Source organism: Podarcis raffonei, chromosome 10, assembly GCF_027172205.1.
Source record: "Podarcis raffonei isolate rPodRaf1 chromosome 10, rPodRaf1.pri, whole genome shotgun sequence".
Taxonomy (NCBI): Eukaryota; Metazoa; Chordata; class Lepidosauria; order Squamata; family Lacertidae; genus Podarcis; species Podarcis raffonei.
Window position 1 is genome coordinate 2,764,898 of NC_070611.1, and position 24,957 is coordinate 2,789,854.

General features: G+C 43.0%; 1 protein-coding gene across 3 annotated transcripts in view; it reads right to left on the reverse strand.

Annotated features, from left to right (window-relative positions):
- Positions 1 to 24,957, reverse strand: part of FRMD4A (FERM domain containing 4A) — a 464,351-nt gene that overhangs the window by 374,814 nt on the left and 64,580 nt on the right. Inside the window, exon 1 of one of the 3 annotated variants that reach the window (XM_053406332.1) lies at positions 16,457 to 16,646. The exons of the other annotated variants lie outside the window; for them this stretch is intronic. Coding sequence (XP_053262307.1) covers positions 16,457 to 16,489 — 33 coding nt within the window. The 5' untranslated portion in view covers positions 16,490 to 16,646. Of the gene's footprint in view, positions 1 to 16,456; positions 16,647 to 24,957 lie in introns of those variants that run through there. 3 annotated transcript variants of the gene reach the window in all.

A 24,957-nucleotide genomic window follows, 5' to 3' on the forward strand; every position in this document is an offset into this window, starting at 1 on the left:
AGCTGCCCCCCAATAGGTGCCTCCTCACACTGCCCCACAGGGGCCTGGGACTTGTCTGTCCATTCCCAACAGCAAGGACTTGCTGCCCACTTGTTTGCCTACTCCAAGGCTGCTTCAGCTCCTGGCAACCAGCACCCCCTGGCCAGCCCCAGAGACACAATTCACCTGGGTAACTTGTAGCCAGGGCTGCTGCAAGAAACAAACAGCTGTGCAAGCCTTTGGGGGGCAGAGACGCGAGAGGGCATCAGAGGAGGGAGGAGGGGAAAGAGGGACAAAGGCCAGTGTTGCCCACGGCACCCCGACCATCATTCAAGGCACCCCAGGGTGCCATGGCACACTGGTTGAAAACCACTGCATAGGTGATTAAAAATATTCATGTTTTCTGTGAGCTAAGTTCCCGTGCTCCAGCATATTGTTCCAAAATTGCTTAAGAGGTTGGGTGACTTGACGTTTGACAGGTTTGATTCCAGCTTGCCTGCTGCCCCCATTGTCCCTTTCCTTCTCCTGTTCGTTGAGAGAAGTGAGATAACAAAGCAGGAGAGCTTACAGAACCACTTGACACTCCAGCATAAATTATCTGCCTTCTGGCTCCTATTTGGCACCAGCATCTCCCGCTCTTAGAAATGCCAGGGGCAAAGGGCCCTAAAGGAGGGGGACATGCAGGCATTTCCCCTCTCCCCCCCCTTAGGTCTGCTTGTCTCTGTCTCCCTCTCGCTGTCTGTTGCATGCAGAAATCTGGAAACACAGGTTTTCATAGTAGTGAGGTTCATAAGGCTAATCAGAGCAGCTCACCAGATACAAGCAGTCATGCAGAGCCCATATATTATTTTAATTAGCCAACTTAATCACTCTTAATGGCACTTGATAGCACTTAGTTTCTTAATGACATGACACCCGATAGCTTTCTGTTAATACGTAAAGTCCCTTAATAATGTTTACAACAAAACTACATCTGTGTACTTTATTCATTCAAGTAAACTGGATGCAAATTGTGTGTAGCCACAGAAAAGGTTCCAATCCCATTCAAATGTGCTTCCACTCTAGCTGGGACCCAGAGAAGGACCTCTTCTGCTGATCTTAGGCAATGGGCAGCATGACTGAGAGGAGGAGGTTGCCAAGGGGGCCTGGGCTGGTTTCTAAAAGTGACTCTCCACTGAACTCTTTGGGTTGTGATTTCTAGCGGGTGGGTGCTTAGATCAAGACTATTCTAGCAATAGCCACATATCCTGGTTCCATCCAGATTAAACTACTATCTGGCGCTGCCTTTGAGGATTGTTCAGAAAGTTCAGCTGGTCCAAAATGCAGCTGCTAGGGGCCTGATGGGGGCAAAGTGGTCACATCATTCATATACCGGCTCCAACGGTTGCCAGTCTGTTTCTGGACCCAGTGTTATTGGCATCTTCGTGCCTTGATGGACAATGGAGGATTGCTCCTTTGGGGGTCAAGTCAAACCGCTGCAGAGACTGATATGGGAGAGGCATGCTTTATATGCTGATTTCAACCTGTAAAGTTTTTGGCCAAAGCTATTTGTTGGGCCACACATTGAGATCAATGAAGTGCTCCTCAAGTGGCCACGAGGGAACAAGATTTTTCCAGGGAGCCCTCACAGCTTTCAAATTCTCTCTCTTCAGATCTGCATCATATGGAAATGCTGCAGAGATTTCAGAAGGCTCTGGAAAAATGTCTTTTGATAAAAGCTTTCTAGGCATGAGATTGTCCTATTGTCAAGATTACACTGCTTTATTTTGTTTTGACTAGATTTTATTGATAGTGGGTGGAACTCAACAATGTTCTGTGCACAGAGCAAGGCTGCTCCCACAATGGGACTTCCCCCCTCTCCCCTCTGCACCCCCTGAATCCACTCAGAGGGTTTAGGGAGGATGTCGAAGGAGGAGAGGAGGAAGTCCCATTGCACACGCACAAACACCACTTAATGCTTCACAGAATTCCACCCAGTATATTCCTTGTTCGCCCATTGCAGGAGTTTTAACTATTGGCAGCTGTTTTGGATGGCTTTGCCTAGAAAAGTAGATTTAAAATACTGTTAAATAAATAAAATGTCTACATCATACTTTCATTATCTGATCTCAATGAGACATTTTAGCAAACAGTCCGAAGGATCATATAAGTAATCACCAGTAAGGATACGTTTAGACTATAGTTAACTGTTTGACCCAGAACTTTCTATGATCCACCAACTGTAGTGCTTCATGAAAGGTTTCCACCACCCTACTGCTTAGAGATATTATCTACACAAAGCAGTTTGTCCGTGCTCCAATCCGTTTCACCTAAAGCATTATCAAGCTTGATATGGAAATAGAGCTTTTATATCTCTATTGGTTTTTCTTAGACAATGCTAAGCTAACTATGGCTTATTAAAACATGGTTGACTTTATAATCTGGTGTCTTGAGTTTACTGCCAGCAAACCATGGTCTGAAGCCATGGCTTGCTTTAACTATACAGTAGTTTGGCATTATGGGTGAACTCAGCACCCTTCCTTAGCAAGGGTTTGTTTGGCTATTCCACCCCAGATGCTCTCCATGCTACAAAGACACAAAGCAAAAACAAAAAGGTTGCTTCATCTGTAGGACAACATGCAGTTAACTCGTAGTTTTTAAGCAAACCATGGCTTATTGTTATGAGTGAACCAAACCAATGGGAATGGGAATTACTGTATTTTTCGCTCTATAACACGCACCTGACCATAACACGCACATCGTTTTTAGAGGAGGAAAACAAGGGAAAAAACATTCTGAATGAAACAATGGATGTATCATTTTTGTGCTTCATGCTGTGGCCACAGACATGTGATCTGATGGTGAATTTGGGGTGACCCAATGCAAAAATCCTGAGAATTCCTGTGGATCCATGCTTTGTAACCACATTTTTGCACCATTGCAGCCCCAGGCAACAGTGGGTGCGTGATTTTTTTGGTGCAGGCTGTAGCCATGGACATGCTATGTGATCTGATGGTGAATTTGGAGTGACCCAATGCAAAGATCCTGAGGATCCATGTGGATCCATGCTTTTTAACCACGTTTTTGCACCATTGCAGCCCCAGGCAACAGTGGGTGCGTGATTTTGGGGGGGCAGGCTGTAGCCATGGACATGCTATGTGATCTGATGGTGAATTTGGGGTGACCCAATGCAAAGATCCTGAGGATCCATGTGGATCTATGCTTTGTAACCACATTTTAAGTGGGGAGCGAAGGAAAAACAAAGAAGGGACATGAGAGGGGTGTGCAGAGAAGCAGCTGGCTAAGAATGCAGGAGAGGGATTTAACGGGAGGGAGGAAAGAAAGGCAAAAGTTTCCCCCCACCCAAGCCAGCCATCTCTCTCTCCCCCTCCCCCTCTCTCTCCCTCCCTCCCTCCCCCCTCTCTCTCCCTCCCCCTCTCTCTCCCCTCCCCCCTCTCTCTCCCCTCCCCCCCTCTCTCTCCCTCTCCCCCAGCAGCACCGGAGCACAGAGAGGAATTAGAAGGAATGACACTCTGCTTTCCCCTCTGCTTGCCTGGAGGGGAGGGGCTTTCCCTGCTCTTTGTTCCGTTTGAGCAAACACAGCAACCCTAACCCCTGCATAGTTTACTCAGGAATTAATTCCCACTCTGTTCAATGGGGTTTACTCTCTAGGAAGTGTGTTTGGGATTAGGGATGGGCAAGCCTATCAGTTTTGGGGTTCTCTCAGTTTCTCATTTTTCCAATGTTAAGTCCAGTTTTCAACAATTCCACATCAGTTTGTGTTTTTATTTTTTTATCCTCATGAACCAGCATTTTGGTGCAAATTTATCATAATAGCATGATAGTATGCAGTTCCTCCAAACTTCAGAACAAATTCCACAATAAAATGCATTTTTTGTATGTTATTTTTACCAATATTTGCTTTTTTATGCACACATTACCCTAGTGGTTTTTTGTTTTTTTTTAATGTACACATTACCTGGTTGGATAACTGAATTGCAAGATTCATAGAACTGTGATTTTTGAAGCATGGCTGTGTTTCAGTTATTGTACTGTTTCAGAAAGTGCAAATTAAGTAGGCTCACCTTTAAATGTGAACTGAATCGAACTTCTCCTAAATTCCTATTTGGGATTGCAGTATTCCTAAATGCATTTACTAGGGAGGAAGCCCCAATGAACACCTTGGAACTTAGTAAGCATGCATACAGTTACACTTCCAGCCATTCTGCTACACCAGCTCTGTCCACAGTTTCATTGCCTTTGACTAGGCTTGTGCGAATTTACACCCGTTGTAACCCAGGGATAACACCATGCAGATCTTCCACCCCCCTTCACTCTGCTCTGTTATTACGTTGAAATTCAGTTCAGCCCCTGACTGAGGTCTTGGCCTGCCATACCCACTTATAAACAAATCTGTTTGAAAGTTTAATTACAAGCCTGGCTTCATTGGTAAGAAGCAATCTTCTTTAATTACATGCTTTATCAAACCTGGTGATTTAGAGCTGTATAATAATTTCTTCTAAAAGCACTGGGCTTTTCTCTAAAATTTTCTAAGGGCTATGTTTTTTGAAGCATGAGTAGATCTCATGTGTGTTTACCATTTATGACCACCTTCGTTGCTATGAATGACTAAATGCATGAGTGTGGATACCCTCATGAATACATTTTGTGAAGGTTCAAAAACTCAGAAATAAACCCAAAGGAAGGGGACAAAAGGCTTGGCAATCACCTAAATGTGTTTGTCAGCATTCATTTGTGTATGCCAGAGGTGAGTATGCATCATATTTTTCTGACATTCGCAAAATGCAGCTGAGATTGTCAACAGTGATCCAATTGGTTTCAGACTTCAGGGCATAGGTCTGGAGGGACCCAAAGGACGGCCTCTTTGGAGGTTCGGTTCTGGTGCCCCTGTCCAATGAAGCAAAGAGCCATATGCACAAAGGGGTCTGAATAAATACGGTAAGTGCAGCACCCCAATTTCTGTGTAAATGTAAACTGTGGTTGCTTTAGTCCATGTTCAGCTTGCAAAGCAACATGCTCTGAGCACCACTGCAATGGCACGGTAGGTGTGGATTCAGCTACTGCTGGATTGCACATTGTAGTGATAGCATAACTTTTTCTGCTCGTGCTGAGATACTTCATTCACAGGTCGAAAAAGAGAGAGAGGGAGACGTCTGAATTACTATGAGGAGCTTTTGAAGGGGGGGTAAGATGTGTTTAAAAGCAATCCTGGGATCATAATAGTGAAACATTTATTCCTCCTAGTGATACAACAATAACAAAATGATATTTAGGGGAGGAAATGGAATAAAATGCAAAATGCATTATTAGATTTGTACCTGTCTCCTGGGTATGAAAATTACTTGTAACAGAACACTGCTGTTGCTACTACTACTGTGAAGAAGGAATAAGCATACGGAAGGTCACATACACAAATTTCATTCCTGAAAGCTGATACTTTTCTAACTTCTCGCTGTTCACAATGAACCTGTCTAAAAGTGCATTGTACTTCAGAAACAGTAACCTAATTCACATCAGGAAAAGATCTCACAAAGGGAACAGAGAATACTTTATTTTAATGCCAGTTTGGGATTCTAAAATGATGATTTTCTTTTTTACTCTGTGTGTTTCTCCCTCTAGAGAGAATCTCCACATTGTCATGGCTTTTCACTGGTAAAATCTCTCGCCACCACCACTACTTTAAAGCTATCATGGCTACGTATTTTGTACATGCAAGTGCATGCAGTGGAGCCTCTGTGTCTTTTTATTTTAAGAAAAGCAGCTTTGAGGGTGGGTCAGTTTGAAGTAGAGAAGTGTTAGGAGGGATGGATGCTTCACATTTTCTGTAAAGTATTCCAAATCACTCTCCCCACCCACCCACTGGCTTCCCTGAGAAGAAAAAGGTTGTCAGGCTGCTCTCTCCCACTCTTCAGACTCCTGGATTGGCTCTTCTCAGCTGGGATGTGGTGATGCTGAGGTGACCATTGCCTGTTCCACTTGCTTTAGAACTTGCTCAGTCCAGAAAGGTCTCCCAGCCTTGCCTGCTTGTACAGCTGTGCCCATTCAGTCAAACACAGCAGATGCTGTTCAGTTTGCACCTTGCCACCCTGGATACTTTACAAAATGGTTGGCCTAAACCCTGAAGCAGAATTAGATGGCCTAGTGACCAACATTTGAAAATCCAGGCACAGTTCCAGACAGGGTCCAGTTCTGGGCACCACAGTTCAAGAAGGACACTGACAAACTGGAACGTGTCCAGAGGAGGGCAAGCAAAATGGTCAAAGGCCTGGAAACGATGCCTTATGAGGAACGGCTAAGGAAGCTGGGCATGTTTAGCCTGGAGAAGAGGAGGTTAAGGGGTGATATGATAGCCATGTTCAAATATATAAAAGGATGTCACATAGAGGAGGGAGAAAGGTTGTTTTCTGCTGCTCCAGAGAAGTGGACACGGAGCAATGGATCCAAACTACAAGAAAGAAGATTCCACCTAAACATTCGGAAGAACTTCCTGACAGTAAGAGCTGTTTGACAGTGGAATTTGCTGCCAAGGAGTGTGTTGGAGTCTCCTTCTTTGGAGGTCTTTAAGCAGAGGCTTGGCAACCATATGTCAGGAGTGCTCTGATGGTGTTTCCTGCTTGGCAGGGGGTTGGACTCGATGGCCCTTGTGGTCTCTTCCAACTCTATGATTCTATAACTTTCACACAACTCTGGAACAAATGCCACAGTTTCATCATGATTGCTTATAATATAAAATATTTTTTCCTAGGTATTGCTAAGTTATGCAAAGCAATGTTCCCTGATATGATGCATTTTTGTGTTATTTTCACTAAAAGATGCTTTCTTACGCAGATTTTACTCTAGTGCATGAATTTCTGTGCATATTACTTGGCTGGAGAACCAAATTGCAAAATTCAGAAAAGTGCAAATTTTAAAGGGCAGCTGTGTTTCACAAAGTGCATAGTGGGTAGATTCCCCTAAATCAAATTTCTCCCCCATCTCTAATCTTCACACAGGCCATGCTGAGCTCTTTAGAGGAGATTCAAACTACAAAGACAGCAAGCACACACTTTAGAAGGCTAACAGATTCCTTGAAAAACAGGTTCTCAGCAACAAACACCAACATGGGATTTTGCTAATCCTAGAACCTATAAATAAACTGATAATGGTAATAAGATTTGGTAATACAAAACAGCTCCATTTAGAGGTTTATGTGCTGTATCTAAACATTACAGTTTTTATTGCTCAACCTCTGCTCAACTCTTTGGTACACAACACTAAAAACTCATTATCTGTGGATGCAGTGCTTAGTGATAATTAGTGAAATTAATGATAATTAATTTCCATTTACAGTCAGGGAGCATTTGTGGGGAGAGAAGAAATGTCCATTTGAAAGTTCTTTCAGCCCTTTGAGATGGTCCAGAAGGAGACGGCAGCTTTGAAGGACAAAACAAACAAACAAACAAACAAAAAACAGTACAATGCAAAAAAGGAAGGAAGAAAAAAGAACCACCAGGCAACCCCCCCCTTCAAAAAACCCCTTTCTGTTTTTCTCAAAGAGGATGAGGGAGGAAGCGCTGGGCCAGCTCATTTTGCATGCTTTTAAGCCAGGTGTTCATTGCAAATTCAGCAGCAAGCCTTGGGAAAGGCTAAGAGCAAAGAAGCTGGAATTCTCCTGCTGCTGCCAGCAGTATTTGCTGATGGCAAAGCATTGGGGGTTAAGAGGAGCTGTGAGAGGCCGGAGATTATAAAACAAAATTTTAAAAGGCAGAATTTTCAAGGGAAATAAACTAATTACCATTTATGTGTCACTTTTCTTTCTCTCTCTTCTGCACAGCTGCTTTTACTCCTCCAAGCCTGCAGCACGAGGGGTGTGTGTTATAACAATACTGGAGGTAGCGTTGTCTATGTGAAGACCTGCGGCTGGCGCTGTATGTGTGATTAATTGTATAGAAAAAGCCGGTGAGGAGAGACACACCCAAGTTTATAGACTGACTGGTATGTGGCACATTGACAGGAATTGCCAAGGAATTTTACCCTTGGCACTTATTTAAAAATCAGATTGGCACTGATTTGTGATGAAGGAAGAGCCTATACTTGAACAAGATCTACAAAGATGGCATGAGAAGAAAAATGTCTAGTTGCTCACAAGACAAAATATAGAAAATGCTCTAACACACTTTTATTGCATATCTTTGAGGAAGCGTAGTTGGTCTGCAGGTCCTCAGAGCTTAGACACTTGAGGCAAATCTCCATTTTGGGGTGTGTCTCAAGGCACCAAACGTGGCACCTTCAATCCCAGCAAACACATGCAACGTCCTCTTCCCTTGTTCTTTAAGGAGTCTAATCAATGGCACTGTCTTTTCGTTGACGGGTGACATTGCTCTTTTTGCTTCCCCTTAAATTCCTTGGAGATTTTGCTGGGGAAAGAACCTCCACATCTTCTCAAATTTCACTGTAGGAGAAGTTTCAGAGTCAACTCTAACTCAGCATAAGCCTTCATTCTTGTGCCTCCTTTGAAATAGCTGCTGTGTAATGTTACAGTGTCTGGGCCCCAACCCTAGGATACGACTCCTCAGACAGGAAGCAGGAGGAGACAAGGAAGGCAGCCCCATTCTTCCTCTCAATGATGCAAATGGACCTTGCAAAGCAAGAAGACAATCAGGGGGTTGAATGGCTGGTGTGCTGCCAAGAATGGCAAACGTTGCAAACAATGCTTCTCAGGACCCCGGATTCCTTGGGGGTGATCAAGAGAAGGACACCCAGCTTACTTTGAAAGGCATCTCCAGTTCTGGTCCTGTAGAGGAGCCCACAGAGCAAAAGGCCAGGCATGCTAGTGGACACAGCACCAAGGAGAGTTCCCAAGGGGCAACAAGGCGGGGATGTAAACCGAGGAATTTTCAGACTCCGTCTCAAGTCCACGTCTCCCATGGTCTGACACACAGTTAAGGCAGACTTCTCTACTGAAGTTGAAGCAAGGGCGGGGTGAATCAGAAAATGTTGCTGCCTTCCTGCATACTGGCAATGCATGTTTGGAACATTTTTCTGCTGGGTCAAGAATCCACCCTGCCCTTACACACCAATATTATTATTATTATTATTTAGCCACGCAGACCCCAATCATTGTTTGACTTTGCATGCATATTGCTTTTACTCACAAATGGCTTAATTGGGCATCATTTCTCTTGTTTGAAAGCATATCAAACTAATGCAGACCTGAACACTTTTTGTGTACTGCATGCACTTTAGAAGCAAAACCAATAACTTAATTGCCCTGCAGATGGGGCAGACAGCCATCCCTTTTATTCCCTCACAATCACATTCTTAAACCTGATGCCTGTCTGAGCATTTTATCTGAACAACAGGTATGCAGCTTGCACCTCGGAAGCAGAAAAGCGCAGATATCTGTGGCATCCCTGGTTCCAGCAAGTGGAACACAGCGACACACAAGTCACGTGCGACTGAGGAAGTGGCATGGGTCAGTGGCAGCCACGGATCCCTTGTGATATGGGCCAAGAGCAGGATTAGCTCAAGACTTTTTGGCACCTGAGGCAAACCACAAAATGGTGGGGAATGGAAATCTACATTGGGAACAAGGGAGAGAATCAAATCAGCCTTACCCAATGGTTGAAGTGGGAATCAAAGGCTGTGGGGGGGGGGCTGGGGCTGCTCTGAATCACACCAGGTAGGTGCAGACACTAGGAGACCCGGGGGAGGGCAGCCATTTCCTCCTTAGGCCTCCTATTTACCAAGAGGCTGCTGTAGAGGAGGCATGTGGGGCGGGGCGGGGGGGAGGCTGCAGAGGACATGACAGATCTGGCCTCCAAGGAGGGCAAAACAGCTTTGGCTGCCACCGCGGCAACAACAGAGGGCAACGCATTCCTTGCAGGCCAGATCTGCTGCCCCTGTGGATCCTGCTGCCTGAGGCAGTTGCATCACCTTGCCTTGTGGGTGGGCCGGCCCTGCCCAAGAGGCACAGAACTACAGAGACCCACTGAACAACAGAACAGTAACACAATATTGATCTGCATCCCAATTACATTTGATTATCCCCAAACCAGGCATTTTCACTTTACTGACTTATCCGTTTGTACAATCCTTATCTACCAATCTGAAAAAAGTTACCGCAATGTTGATAGAGCCTTCTGTTTAACTACTTCATTTTCCACATGGCAGCCCATCAAACCTCCACATCCTGCCCCTTCTCCTTAACCTCATGCATATTTATGTGCCAATTATGACGATCCTAAGGTATAAATGCATTAAGGGCCCATGATTTAATGTGCTTAAGACTATTACATGGTATAATGCAATTACTATTTGATGTGCAATTTACCTCCACACTTTATTTCACAACTGTCACTGTGTTATTAAGTAGCCATAACATAAGACAGTGAGGCAACCACTGACCAAACAAATTACTGGTCTATGAAATTTGCTTCTGAAATATGTTCTTTGTGAAATAACACATATAAAGAAATCAGCAGAAAACAAGGGGCCTATTTGTCCCAGTTTATAATCAAGGATGTGCCAGGCCTCAAGGCTGGATGAAAGCCTTATTATACACCATATGTATAATAAATGTTAAGTGAACCCCGCAAGCTAATAGATATAATACAAAAGGGAAAAGGAATGAGGAGGGAAAAGGAAAGCAAGCTTCAGAGCAGCGGCTCCTTCACGGCTGACGGATGAGGGTGGACAGACTGCCCTTCTGCCACAATTCGCTTCCTGGGAGGCAGAGGATGAGCCGGCCACGTGGCTCTTTGGGCCTGGCCAGTGACGGGGAAGGGCATGGCTCCCTCCTGTCTCCCAAGGACAACAAGCACTTAGAGAAGAGTGGCTAATTTACATCCGTTTATAATTCATCATATCTGCACCCCATTCTTCTCAATACTGGGTGGTGGAATACACAGGGTTATCCTATTTGATCCTCACAACCCCCTGCAAGACCATGGCTAGCTCCAGATCACACCACCAAGTTCATGGCTTTGGACTCCTGGCCAGACCAGTCCCACTGTAGTCACATCCTCTCTCAGCGCCTGCTTGCTGGGGCTGGCAGGGCAGAGGGAAGATCAGCACTTGGTGGAGCCACAGACAGAGGGACTCCCTGTCTGGTTGTGAGTGAGAAAACAGACATGCACAGCGGAGCACTCATCTTCATCAATCACATGATCTAGGGCTGAACTTTGACACTGAAAGAAGGCATGGGAGCTCAAGGGCTGCAGAGATTAATCCCAGCCCTTGGTGTGCCTGCACACGAAACCTTATACCAAGAACAAACCTAGTTGGTCTCTAAGGTGCTACTGGACAATTTATTATTATATATCAATATATCTATATATCTATATATCTATATATATCTATATCTATATATCTATATCTATATCTATATATCTATATATATATATAGAGAGAGAGAGAGAGAGAGACTGCGTCAGGCCAACACGGCTACCTACCTGAACCAAATACAAGACAGATCAACAACTTTAAGAGTATTTTTTCACATAACCCAGTTACTGAAAACAGTACAGTGGTACCTCAGTTTAAGAACAGTCCGGTTTAAGAACAATTCGGTTTACAAACTCCGCAAAACTGGAAATAGTGTCCTGGTTTGAGAACTTTACCTCGGTCTAAGAACGAAATCCGAATGGTGGAAGGGCCCCGGCAGCGTGAGGCCTCATTAGGGAGAGCGCACCTCGGTTTAAGAACGGTTTTGGTTTAAGAACGGACTTCCGCAACAGCTTAAATTCGTAAACCAAGTTACCACTGTAGTTAGTTAGGCACAAGAATTAACAGACCTTTTTGCATAAACTATGCTCACCATTCCCCTTCATTCTAGAACAATCAGGCTTCTGATTTTAGTCAGAAATAATGCTTTTTTTCAACCACACAAACTGTACAAACAATGCAATGATACAGAGACGCAGATGAGTAATTTAACTGAGATACATTCCAGTGACCTTGATTTTTGAAAACAAAGAAAGCCCAACATGGGCCCAGGGTTGCAATCCAGCACCCCACTAACCCCTGCTAAAGCCACCAGTGCAAAGTGACTCAGAATAAATTAGAAGGGAGTGCAGGTGGACAAATGAGTGGTTTTTAAAGGCACTTATTATTATTATTTTGCTTTTGCCACCTACAGCAGCCCAGGACTGTATGACACTGTCAACATGAAACAGGAAATGTCCCCAAACTCGATTTCACCTTTTCTAGTGCACTAGCAGGGAAATACATCAGCCACAAGGTTTCATTTTTGGTTACAGGATTTGCATTGGGTTTTCATGAAATGCAAGCATTTGCTTTTGCCATCTGCTAAGTACTTTGAAGAGAACGCAAATTAGTTTAAAAATATACATTATACTCACTCCCCATATGGTTCCACAGAAAGAAATGTCAGCTTTCCCTTCTCCTCCCTTAATTTTGATCCCATTTATTTGTACAAGCGCAAAGTGACTGCCAATCATCATTGTTATTATATAGTATTTGCCTAGATTTTTTAAAAGTACACAGTGCTTTACAAACTGCTTTACATTCCACCTCACAACAACAACACTATCAGGCAAGTTGATGTTTCCCTGCCCCACAAAAAATGGAATGTAATTTTTTTTAGAAACAAGTAGAAATGCCTCCAAGATTCTGGTGGCTCTTGGCTTCCCTCGGCCCGTGGGGGATGGGTGCTCAGGTAATTCAAATGGACCATTTTCCTCATGTTGCTCAAACATTCTGGGGTGCTCCGTGCAAAGAACAATTGTGGCAGTGCTTTGGAAAGGTCACTAAGCCTTTGCGGGTCTTGTGCCCTCCCCATCACTTCTGACAGAGCCCTGGGTAGATGTTTCAACAGACCTCCATGGCATGGGCTCAGGGTGCCAGCATTTCTGGGTTGGTTCTGTAAGAAAAAGCCAGCTCTTGGACGTCCCTAAAATAGCTATTTGGAACTGATGCCATCTGCTTTTCCTATGTAGGTATCAACATATCCTCACATTTCATTAAATAACTTGATCAATGTAATGCAACGCCTGTCCACTTTTGATTCCTATTCCACATAACTATCCATTTTGTGGTCCAGAGAATATTTATTATTAAAGGACACCCCAGCCCCAATATCATACTTACAGCAAATAGTAATTATGATGTTAACCAGATGGCAAATCAGTATCATGCCTCAGGCAACCATTTCAAGGAAATGGACAAATGAGCATACAGTGGAACTATCACCAACACTATTATAATTTTGTCCATAGAGAACAGTAAATTGAGAATACTGGCAAGTTTTTATTAAAACGAAAAACAGTCACAATGGTGGTGGAAAAGCATTGCCCTATTAAGATTGTTTCAAAAGATATAATTGTCCCATGTTCTCCCTCCTCCATAATATTCTTTGTCATTTTCTCAGCCAAGATTACTACATCAAGCCCAGCTTCCTAAAAGCCTCCGGCAACACAGCCCGTTATTGAAGAATAGAAAGAATGTACTTGCAAAACAAAACAAAACAAAACAAAAATCAATCAATTAATTTTAGTCCCAAGCTTTTAGACAACAATTACCAGACTCAAAATCAAAACTGAAACACCCACACACTGTTTTCCTAATCACTGGACTATTCTGTTGTACGAAAGTATAACATTATATCATTCATATAATACTTTGTAATTAAATTGACTATAAAGGCAACATGAAAAGAGTTGGCTTGTTGGCACCTGTTTGAAAAAGACCAAATAGTTAAGGGTGTGGATTGCTGTTTCCATGGTTTCCTTTAAAGGACCAATTCACTGCTGTGCTACTTTGCTTCCTATCAGATTCTATTAGGATAAGTGATTGGTGAATCACCCACTCAGAAAAACAATATTTTATTCATGGTTGCCTGTCTATATGAATAGCTTGGGGTATTATCTTTTTAAATTGCTGTTCCAATGCTGTTGAAGCTACTGTAATTAACATTTATTTAATGCCAGCAGTCATAACAACTGTGGTAACAACAACGGTGTGCCCTGTACAGACAGGACTTTATTTGTGCAATAGGTCACTCCTGACAGAGATTTCTCAATGGCTGAAGACAGGACTGAAGCACATGAAATAAAAATAGCTCAAGCTCCCCAGGTGCAGAGTGCATTTCCGACGTCACTGAGAAACTAGAGTCTCTGCACACATCAGAGACTGGGCAGAAGCGTTTCAATTCTAGCGGGTGGCATTTCAGGTGAACTTGGGGCCCAGCACCTCTTTCTTCTAGGAATTAAGCTTCTTCCCCAGAGGCATTTGTATCTATGTTCATTCAGTGGCCTTGAACCTTTCCAGGCTCATTGTGCTGCACTTCCTCAATAGCCAGCAATATTTGACCCACTTTTTATTTGTTGCATTAATTTTTCCTTTCCTATCTTTATCTACAGCTGTCCTGTTCTCACATTCTTCCCCTCTCTCATCCTCCTTTTCCGCTCCCTCTCATTCCCTCTCAAAAGGGTGTTTGTGAAACCCACATCTATGGGTTGCAACAACCCACCACTTGATCACCAAAGAGGTATATGTATCAGACTGCATCCCCTCCAAGTGTCCCGATTTTGCAGCGACAGTCCAAGAATGACAGAAGCCATCCTGTTTTGTGATTTGGTGCTGGAATGTCTCTATTTCCCCACCAGCACTGCTGCCGCTGAGCTGAGGAAGGAGGAGGAGCCGGCGCTTGTCCTGAGCGATGAGGATGGAGGCAGCAGCTGAGAGGGAGAATCCCGTTACCTCTCCATGACCACCACTGCCAACCTCCTCCCCATGGCATCTCATAGCTAAATTGTGTATAGTTGGGGGATGAGGAGGAGCCTAGTGGCTAAGGGAAATCAAGTGACATGAGGTGGGGCTGGTACAGAAAACACTGTTCCTGATAAACCGATCTTAGGGAGAGACATGATGTAGTTTGGAGGCAGAGTGACTTCAGAAAGAGCTATTGTTCGATACTGTTCACTCAGAATAGCTAAAACCAGCCTCTCCTCCCTTGGCTCTCTTCTAGGGTGTTTCTCTTCTAGGGAAAATGGTGTGAGCAAAGTCTTAGGAATAGCCTGAACATGTGGTCAGTTGCATGGGCATCTACACACTGCCTGGTTTCTGAGACCAGGGTCCACGTGGCTCTTCCCAAAAAGCTGAATGTGCTAAGACAAGTCAACAATCCTATTGAACTGCATGCAATCCATGCTAAACAAAATAAATCTAGCATACTAAAGACACACACGGCTTCAAATGTGTGAGCACTAGTGAAATGCCTGCATTGTGAACAGCAGGACCTGTATCTTGCAGGAGCACCTGGGGCCAGTTCTGTCTGCTGCTGACTCTGTTCCACACAGCAGGCCACGGGCACATCCAAGAGAACTCCAGCAGAGACACTAAGGATAAACCCGACTCCCCCCTCATAGCACTCACACACACACTTCTGTTTCTTGGTCACATTAACTGTGACAGAGGACTTTTCAAGGTGGCTCTCTCTCCCATGTACGCACACACATAATGTACATATGGGCCCATGCTGGGGTTTTGTTGAGGGGCGTGTGCATTGGTGTGTCCATTCCCCCAAAGCAGCTTAGCCCTTGCCTCTTGGAAGGCTGGGTTCAAGTCTTGCCTCTACCACTGTGTGGTTCATTGTGTGCCTTTGAACCAGTCATTATCGCTTAGTCTCAAGTCACTTCAAACCGGGACAGCAATGCTCTCCCTCACAGCATTCCTATAAAGCACATTATAAAGCATTAAACAAAACAAAGAAATGACACCAACTAGTTTTAGTCCACCTTATTTAGATCAGTCACTCAACAAACTTTGTGAGAGGCATATCAACATGACTAGTGGACCACCAGCATTTTCACCTCAGCAAAATGCCACCACGAGTTGTAAATGTAAAATCAAGATTAACACAAACTTCACTTCTATGGCATTCTCTTTATTTCTTAAACCTCACTGCATTAAAAGAAATCATTGAGCAGCTGTCTAGCGTAAAACTCAAAGGACAAATAAAGCCCCGCTTTGAGCAAGTCCTCTTGCACCCTTTACAGTCTCCCAGCGCAAATTTGGTCTCTTTCACACAAAAATGCTTTTGCAGCAGACAGAAGTAAACAAAAGCCATGTCGATTCCTTGCCTAACTGCAATTCTGCTGTCTGAAAAAAATGCTGTTCCTCCACAAATAGCAGTAATAGTAATAATCATTATAAGCCACACAGCCCACAGCATGATGTGCAGGGACCCTTTCAAGTGAACAGCTCCCCGGGTGCGCACAGTCCCTGCTTCCCACACAACACAATGAAAAGCATCCCGACAGGAAACCCACAGGAAAGTGTGAGCAGCTGAGGAGAAATCCTTTACAAAGGAATCCCTCTGAAGCAGAGGAAGAGAAAAATGAGGGGTTTCTCCTCCTTTCAGCTATCTGGCTGTCCTCCTCTAAATCAAAAGTACAGATTCACAATAGACAAAAACTGAGGCATCTCTTCCACACACTTCCTCTCCCCAGGAAAGCACTGAAATGTATCTCCTTACCTTGGTTCTCATGGGAGACAGAAGCCCTTCCATTTTGCTTTCTTCCTCATGCCAATCCTCTTTTCTCCAACTTAGTTTCTCTCTTTTTCTTCTTCAAGTATCCCATATGATGAATGAAACCATGTCCAAACCCAGCAGCGACTTCCCCTCAGAGAAGCTGAGGCAGCAGCAGCAGCAGCAGACCTGCCTGTCTTCAGCTCCTCCTCACTCTGCGCTGTGAGGAACACGGTGCCAGAGAAGCCTCCTTCTCCCTCCCTCCCTCTGTGCATAATGTGCCTGCAGCTACGTACTATAGTCACTGACAAATGCTCCTTCTATTACGTAATGCGTTCAGCAACAGGAGATCTGAAGCAAACCAGAGGGATCAGGTCACGCAGGACAAGTGGAAGCTATGGGCTTGTCTCTGAGCATCTGTGGCCAGCGGAAAGCAGCCCTGCCCCTCCTATCAGTCAACTGGATTCAAAGGAAAGGAAAAGGAGAATCCTGATTGCCAGAACTCATGAGTAGCAAGTTTCCTGGGTGCTTTGGATCTGTTTTTGCCTTAAATCTGAACACTTCCTTCAATTCAAATCTGAACCTGCCTTCAATTCAAGAACACAGGTAGCACTCAATGTATGGAGGGTTAAGTAGTTGGGGGTCCAATTATATAGTGGGGGGACTGAACTAAGAATGAATAAATCTGTGAGTTTCAGCTTCTCTTAAATTCCGTACACCACGTTTCCACATGTCTGCAATTGCAAAAAAAAAGTATTTGCAAAAGTCCATTAGCATTATACTGCATATTTATGCTAATTTACACATCACTGTATTAATTTGTCTCTACTATATACATTCCTGCCAACCTAGCAGTTGGAAAGCACATCAAAGTGCAAGTAGATGAATAGGTATCGCTCTGGCAGGAAGGTAAACAGCGTTTCCGTGCGCTGCTCTGGTTCACCAGAAGTGGCTTAGTCATGCTGGCCACATGACCCAGAAGCTGTACACCGGCTCCCTCAGCCAATAAAGCGAGATGAGCGCCGCAACCCCAGAGTTGTCCACGACTGGACCAAACGGTCAGGGGTCCCTTTACCTTTTTACTATAAACATTTTGCAAGTAATTTCCATTAACATAGTGCATTTTTGTATGTTATTTTTGGCCAATATATACTTTTTAATGCACACTTTAAAATACCGTAAGCCCTCAGTTTATGCAGAGGTTACAGGCTAGGGATCACGCCTAAAGCCAAAACACTTTGGGTGCAATGGCTTTCCCCCCAGGTGCCCACCCCCTTTCCGCCCCTTTCTATTTTTTTATTTTTCCAAGTGCATAAAGCTGAATGTGCACAAGTTAAATGTGTGTAAGCTGCAGGCTTACTGCATACGTATTTTCACACAAGCTTTACAAGGGTTAATATCAAAACCTATCTGCAGTGCCAGAACTCATCCACGAAACACTGAGAAGCATCTGAGCATAGACAAAGTCTCTCTCTTTCTCTCATTCCCTCTGCTCTCGCCTGCCTGGGACTGGGGGAGGTAAGCAGCGCAAGCACAAACTCCTGCATCTTCAAAATTAAACCTTGATATTAGCTTTACAAGTGTGCAAATAATATTTGATAAAGGATCGCCTAATCTTAGTTGAAGGTTCATCACCTAACATTAACAATGGCCTAATTTTGCACAGTGCTGAGAGGCCACTGCTCAGAATTACCGGTAGCTTTATGTTATCAAGATACTATTTCCAAGAGACAATAAAATGAGAGAATCCCTTTTTCAAAAGAAGAAAAGAAAAAAGCCAGAGGCACAGTAAGACATTATAAGAGCAGCCTGGGTTGTCTTGATATCTGCCGCCCTCCACCTGCCTTTCCAATGCTGTTTGTCTACTAGATTATTAACTCTGGGATTCTTTTTCTTCTCCATCCTAAAGGCTCGTGCTTTTTGCACTATCTTCCTCTTGCCGCTTGTGGGTTGCTAAGGTGTTCCATCTACTGCTGCACCATTAATACGCATTCCAAAATAATGATATTGCTCTTAACCATTTTCCAGTATGAATGCAACTCCTCATTGAAATGCAAAGCCATCTGACCAAACCCAAGCTCCCGGACACGTTTGCCAGAGCAAAGGAAATGCTTTTGCAGCTGTTATCAAACATATCCATTTCTTTTAGCTCACTTTGTCATTTATATTCAAACCGTACTTACAAGTCTCTAATAAGTGCTGCAGAACAAATCACATGCATGCACATCAAGACTCCACTACATTGATAATGATTTACTGACTAGTAACAGGATTAATATCCAATGCGGGACTTGCAACAGCAACACTTAACAGTGACAGCCGTTCACTGATATTGGACATTAGAGTCATTTATTTGGTTTTACTGGAGTTTCTATGTTGTACATGAAGTGTGATTAGGATCTAAGCCTAAGGCATCCCCATCCTAAATACTGTATATTTACAGGGAGATGGGAGGAGAAATCATTTCCTGTTTACTGTCCTGTAAGCTGCCCAGGAAATGTGCACTAATAGGCAGTCTTCTTTAATAATAATAATAATAATAATAATAATAATAATAATAAACAACTTGTAATCTGTTTTTTTTGCCAATTGTGATGCCAACTCTAGTGACAAGAGGGATGGGTGAACTGTCAATTTTGGTTTTTCATTTTGCCAATCTTAAATCCAGTTTTCATTTCCACTTCTGTTTGCAAATTCTTCCCCCCCACCCCCAAGTCCTCATGAAAATCCACATGCATTTGGGTACAAATTTATCCCAGTACACACATCTTTTAATGCACCTTCACCTTATATGCACAATATTGCGTAGGATTTTTCCAAAATATAAAGCATTTTTATATGTTATTTTCGGTAATGAATAAATTCATATGCAGGGTTTACTTTCCAGTACAAATCACTTGGCTGGAGAACTCCCTTGCAAAAGTCAAAGAATTGCTCGTTTCAAAGAACGGCTGCATTTCAGTTCGCATATTGTTTCCCAAAGTGACAATTAGGTAGATTTGCTTTTACATGTGAACTGAATCTAATTTCTCTTGTATCCCTAGTGGCAAACAAGCCACACCATGGCTGCAAATGAGACAGAGAAGCCAGCATTTGGTGCTCTGCATCTTTCCCAAATGGCTAATTTCCCCCTATATACCCTAAAACATGGAAGGCCATTAAATCTCTCATTAAATGCATCTAGCATCTTGTCAGAGGTCACAGGATATGCGAAGATAATGCTCCAATTTGTTATTTTTACTTCCTATAAGTATTTGTTGCTGTTACTGCAGCCCAAAGCCTTCCAGAGCAGGTTAGAGGCAAAACCACAAATAACTGTAATAACAGCAGCACAGTCTCAGATAAAACAGAACAATCCCACTATTATTTAGCTTTGAGTGCTAAAAATGAGCGCTTAAAAGATCTAAGCCGGAGGTGGGTGGGTAACCTGCTGCCCTTCAGATGTTGCTAGACTCCAACAGCCCCTAGCAGCACAGTCAATGATCAGAGATGATGGGAGTTGTAGTCTAACAATATGCCTAACATCTTGCCCACTCCAGGCCTAGGGAAATTAGAAGAAGTCATGTCCAGACTAGATGACGGTCATGCACTTCATGTGCAGCTGCTTTAAAGATGGTCCAGAAACCTCTGCCAATTTGAAATGTGGTCACCAGAGTCCTGATGGGGTACCTGCTACACTAGCTTATAGCGCATTTCCAAGCCCAATTTAAAGGGTTGGTTTTAAGCTTTTAAAGCCTGCAATGGTTTGGGCCCAGGCTATCGGGTGGGCTGCCTGCATCCGTACCATGTTGCCCACTCTCTGAGATCCTAATCAGGGAATCTCTCCATGTGTCCGCCTCCCAGGGTTGTAGGCAGGTGAGAGGGTCTTTTCTGTGGTGGCTCCATAACTTCTGAACACCCTCTCAGTAGAACTGCTTATGGCATCAGCTACACTTCAGGCATTCAAAAACTAATTTATATATTTTTTTGTCCGGGATGGAGGCAGAAATATTTTTATGTTATTGAAGCTCTGTCTTTGTTTTTAACTCTGTGAATCTGTTTTTATCATGGCTTTTAGTAATATTTATTTTTTTACATGTAGCTTGTTTGTTTGTCAGTTGCTTTGGGTAGGCCCTGCACCCAGAAATGCAGCCTATAAATGTTTTAAAGTACAGTCATACCTCGTGTTGCGTTAGGTTCATGTTGAGTCTTTTCAGCTTGCGAATGCGGCAGACCGGGAAGTGTATACTTCCGGGTTTTGTCCCGCGTGTGTGTGCAGAAGCGTTCTGCGTGCTTCATGCATGCGCAGAAGCGCTCTATCAAGCACCACTCTAGTTGCAGACTTTTCGGGATGTGAACGACACCCCAGAATGGATCAAGTCTGCAACTAGAGGTACCACTGTAAATAAAAACATTTTTAAAGGGTTGGAACCTGGAGCCATAAAACCTTTCCGGGAAAAGTATTCCACAAAACTGATGTGTCACTGAAGGAAAGGTTCTTCCCACTGGAGAAGGTGGGAGAACTTGAGAAAATATCTCCATCTTAAACCTCAGGCAGCTTCACACGGAGCCAGAGCCAGAGCCCCAGGCCTGCTTCGCCCTCACAATTTCTGTTTTCTGATTCTGTGGAAGGCCAGGCACATCCAGCAGGCATACTAGAGCACGCACACAGTACAAATGAGGGTTTTGAAAGTCTATTGAGAAAAGACCTTTGAGCAGCGCCAGTCCTTGTGGTCACTGGAATGTCTGTGATGGTGGGGAGCAAGTTCAAGTGCATAACAATCTTCCGAACAAGCAAGGGGGGTGGCTCTGCGGCCGGCTCTGGCTGGGGACCACCTGGGCCTCCTTCGCCCCCTCCCACAGCCCCACACATTCCCAAGGTTTCTTAATGAGGATAATACAATGGGCTGCTGCTGCTGCTGCTTCTGGGCTCCATTTCATCTGCATGCTGCTTGGCGATCATGTGACTGGGCAGATTATCAGCTGAACAAAAGGAAGCATCAAGGGGTTGCCATGGAGACGTCCAGGCAATCTGACTGTCCCTGGCATTGTACAAAGATCTAAGAGTGGTGGAGGGAGACATGCTAATCACCCACTGCAATGTATCATTTTATTTTTAGCATATGGAGCCTGTAGAATATTAATGTTGCTTTTCCTTTGCACTATGCTTTTCATTCATAAATTTATGAGGTTTTATTATTATTTCTTCTTGGTGTGGCTCCAGAAGACCAAAGGCGAACACCTTTGCTTTCAATAGCTGGCAAGTGTGGGAGGGGCAGCGGGGGGCGCATGTTAGAAGAAAGGTTACAATCCAACTGATAAATGGATGTTTCTCAAATATTTTTTGGGCTGACCCCCTTTTGAAATTTATTCCGTCTTCTGCCTGCCCCACCCTGCCCACTCACCACAAACCAGCATCTATTCAGTGTATGTGCATAAAGGAAGGACCCCAAAAGGGCCGGGGGGAAGTCGACACAAAAGTTCAACAGATACAACAAGAGACAGAGGCATTAATACTAGTCCTGTCCATCCCAGCGTGTTTTGAGTGACTGGCTGTTCATCAGGAGACGATGGCGATTTCTTAGCTGTCTTATCCCAACCAGAGCTCCCAATGACAGCCCACAATGGCATCAGTGGCATCAATAATGGTTTCTGCTGAGCCTGTTGGATTTCTGTTAGAAATCCCTTCTCTCTCTCTTTTTTTTATAATAATATTTATTAACATTTCAAGAAATTACAAACATAAGAAAAAGAAATAATAAAACAAAAAATTACAAAAAACTAAAAAATTAAAAATTAAAAACAAATCAATTTTTCCATAGCTTATCTTTCATTTACTTGTTTCCTTGACTTCCTCACACCTCCCTTTTTTGTATTCTAGTTCAATTAGTTAATTCAGCAAATCCTTTCCATCTTTGTTTTTATCTTAATCATTTATCTTAATATGTTGTGACTTTACATTCTCACCTGTTAACAACCATTTTTACATACTCCTTTATAACATTACTGCTAAAACCACATAACTTCATTCCAGCATCCTTCTAACATTCCTTAATTTTGCAATGTTTCTGTAGATAGTCTTTAAATTTCTTCCAACCTTCTTCTACCGATTCTTCTCCCTGGTCTCGGATTCTGCCAGTCATTTCCGCCAATTCCATGTAATCCATCACCTTCATCTGCCATTCTTCCTTGGTGGGTAAATCTTGTGTCTTCCAATACTTTGCGATGAGTATTCTTGCTGCTGCTGTAGCGTACATAAAGAAAGTTCTGTCCTTCTTTAGCACCAATTGGCCGACCATGCCCAGGAGAAAGGCCTCTGGTTTCTTCAAAAAGGTATATTTAAATACCTTCTTCATTTCATTATAGATCATCTCCCAGAAAGCCTTAATCCTTGGGCACGTCCACCAAAGGTGAAAGAATGTACCATCAATCTCTTTACATTTCCAACATTTGTTATCAGGCAAATGATATATTTTTGCAAGCTTGACTGGGGTCATGTACCACCTGTAAATCATTTTCATAATATTCTCTCTTAAGGCATTACATGCAGTAAATTTCATACCTGTGGTCCATAACTGTTCCCAGTCAGCCAACATGATGTTATGTCCAACATCTTGTGCCCATTTAATCATAACAGATTTTACCGTTTCATCCTGAGTGTTCCATTTCAACAGCAAATTATACATTCTTGATAAAATCTTAGTTTTGGAATCTAAGAGTTCTGTTTCCAATTTTGATTTTTCCACCTGGAAGCCAATTTTCTTGTCCAAATTATATGCCTCCATTATTTGATAATAATGAAGCCAATCTCGCACTTTGTCTTTTAGTTTCTCAAAGCTCTGCAATTTCAATTTGTCTCCCTCTTGTTCCAAAATTTCCCAATATTTCGGCCATTTGGCCTCCATATTGAGCTTTTTCTGAGCCTTCGCTTCCATCGGTGACAACCACCTTGGGGTTTATTTTCAAGTAAGTCTTTATATCTTGTCCAAACATTAAACAGTGCTTTCCTGACAATATGGTTTTTAAATGCTTTATGTGCTTTGACCTTATCATACCACAAATATGCTTGCCACCCAAATACATTGTTGAAACCTTCTAAATCCAAAATGTCTGTGTTCTCAAGAAGCAGCCAATCTTTCAACCAGCAGAATGCTGCTGATTCGTAGTAAAGTTTGAAGTCTGGCAGGGCAAATCCCCCCCTTTCCTTTACATCAGTTAATATCTTAAATTTTATTCTGGGCTTCTTGCCCTGCCAGACAAATCTAGAAATATCTTTCTGCCACTTCTTGAAACAGTCCATCTTGTCCACAATTTGCAGTGTCTGAAACAAAAACAGCATTCTAGGCAATACATTCATCTTTATAACTGCAATTCGACCCAACAAGGAAAGCTTCAAATTTGACCAAATTTCTAAATCTTTTTTCACTTCCGTCCAACATTTTTCATAATTATCTTTAAATAAATTCCCATTTTTAGCTGTCATATTAATCCCCAGGTATTTCACTTTCTTAACCACAGTCAAACCTGTTTCATTCTGAAACCTCTCTCTTTCAATTGATGTTAAATTTTTCTCTAAAACCTTAGTTTTTAACTTGTTCAGTTTAAATCCTGCCACTTGACCAAACTCTTGAATTAATTCCAACACCCTTTTAGTACTAGATTCTGGCTCCTGTAACGTCAATACTAAATCATCAGCAAATGCTCTCAGTTTGTACTGTTTAGCTCCGACCTGTATACCTTTAACCAACCGGTCCCTTCTAATCATATTCAGCAGGACCTCCAGGACCGATATGAAAAGTAATGGGGAAATTGGGCACCCCTGTCGTGTCCCTTTTTCTATCCTAAATTCTTCAGTAACCACATTATTTACAATTAATTTGGCCTTTGGTTCAGAGTATATTGCACCTATACCATTTTCAAACCCTTGGCCTACCCCCATACCCTGTAGGTTCCTTTTCATAAAACTCCAAGAAATATTGTCAAAGGCTTTCTCCGCATCCACAAATATCAGGACTGCTTTAGTGTTTATATTCACTTCTAACTTTTCCAGAATGTGTATTATATTCCTCAAATTGTCAGACAAATGTCTTCCCGGGAGAAAGCCTGCTTGGTCCTTATGAATCTCATCCATCAGTACTTTTTTCAATCTCTTGGCCAAAATATCAGCAAAAATTTTGTAATCCACATTTAATAACGATATGGGGCGGTAGTTCTTAAGTTGTGTCTTTTCAGTCTCAGTTTTTGGTATAAGTGTGATGTACGCCTCTTTCCGCGAATCTGGGGCCCTTTTCCCTTCCAAAATCTCATTGCAGACTTCCTTCAGGGGTTGTAATAGCCACTCCTTTAAAGATTTATAATATCTGGATGTCAGCCCATCCGGTCCTGGAGACTTGCCTAGTTGCATGTTTTGAATGGCACCTTCTACTTCCTGGTCAGATATTTTGTAATTCAGCATCAATTTACTCTCTTGGGAATTTTTTTGTAAACCTTCCAAATCCAAAATGTCTGTGTTTTCAAGAAGCAGCCAT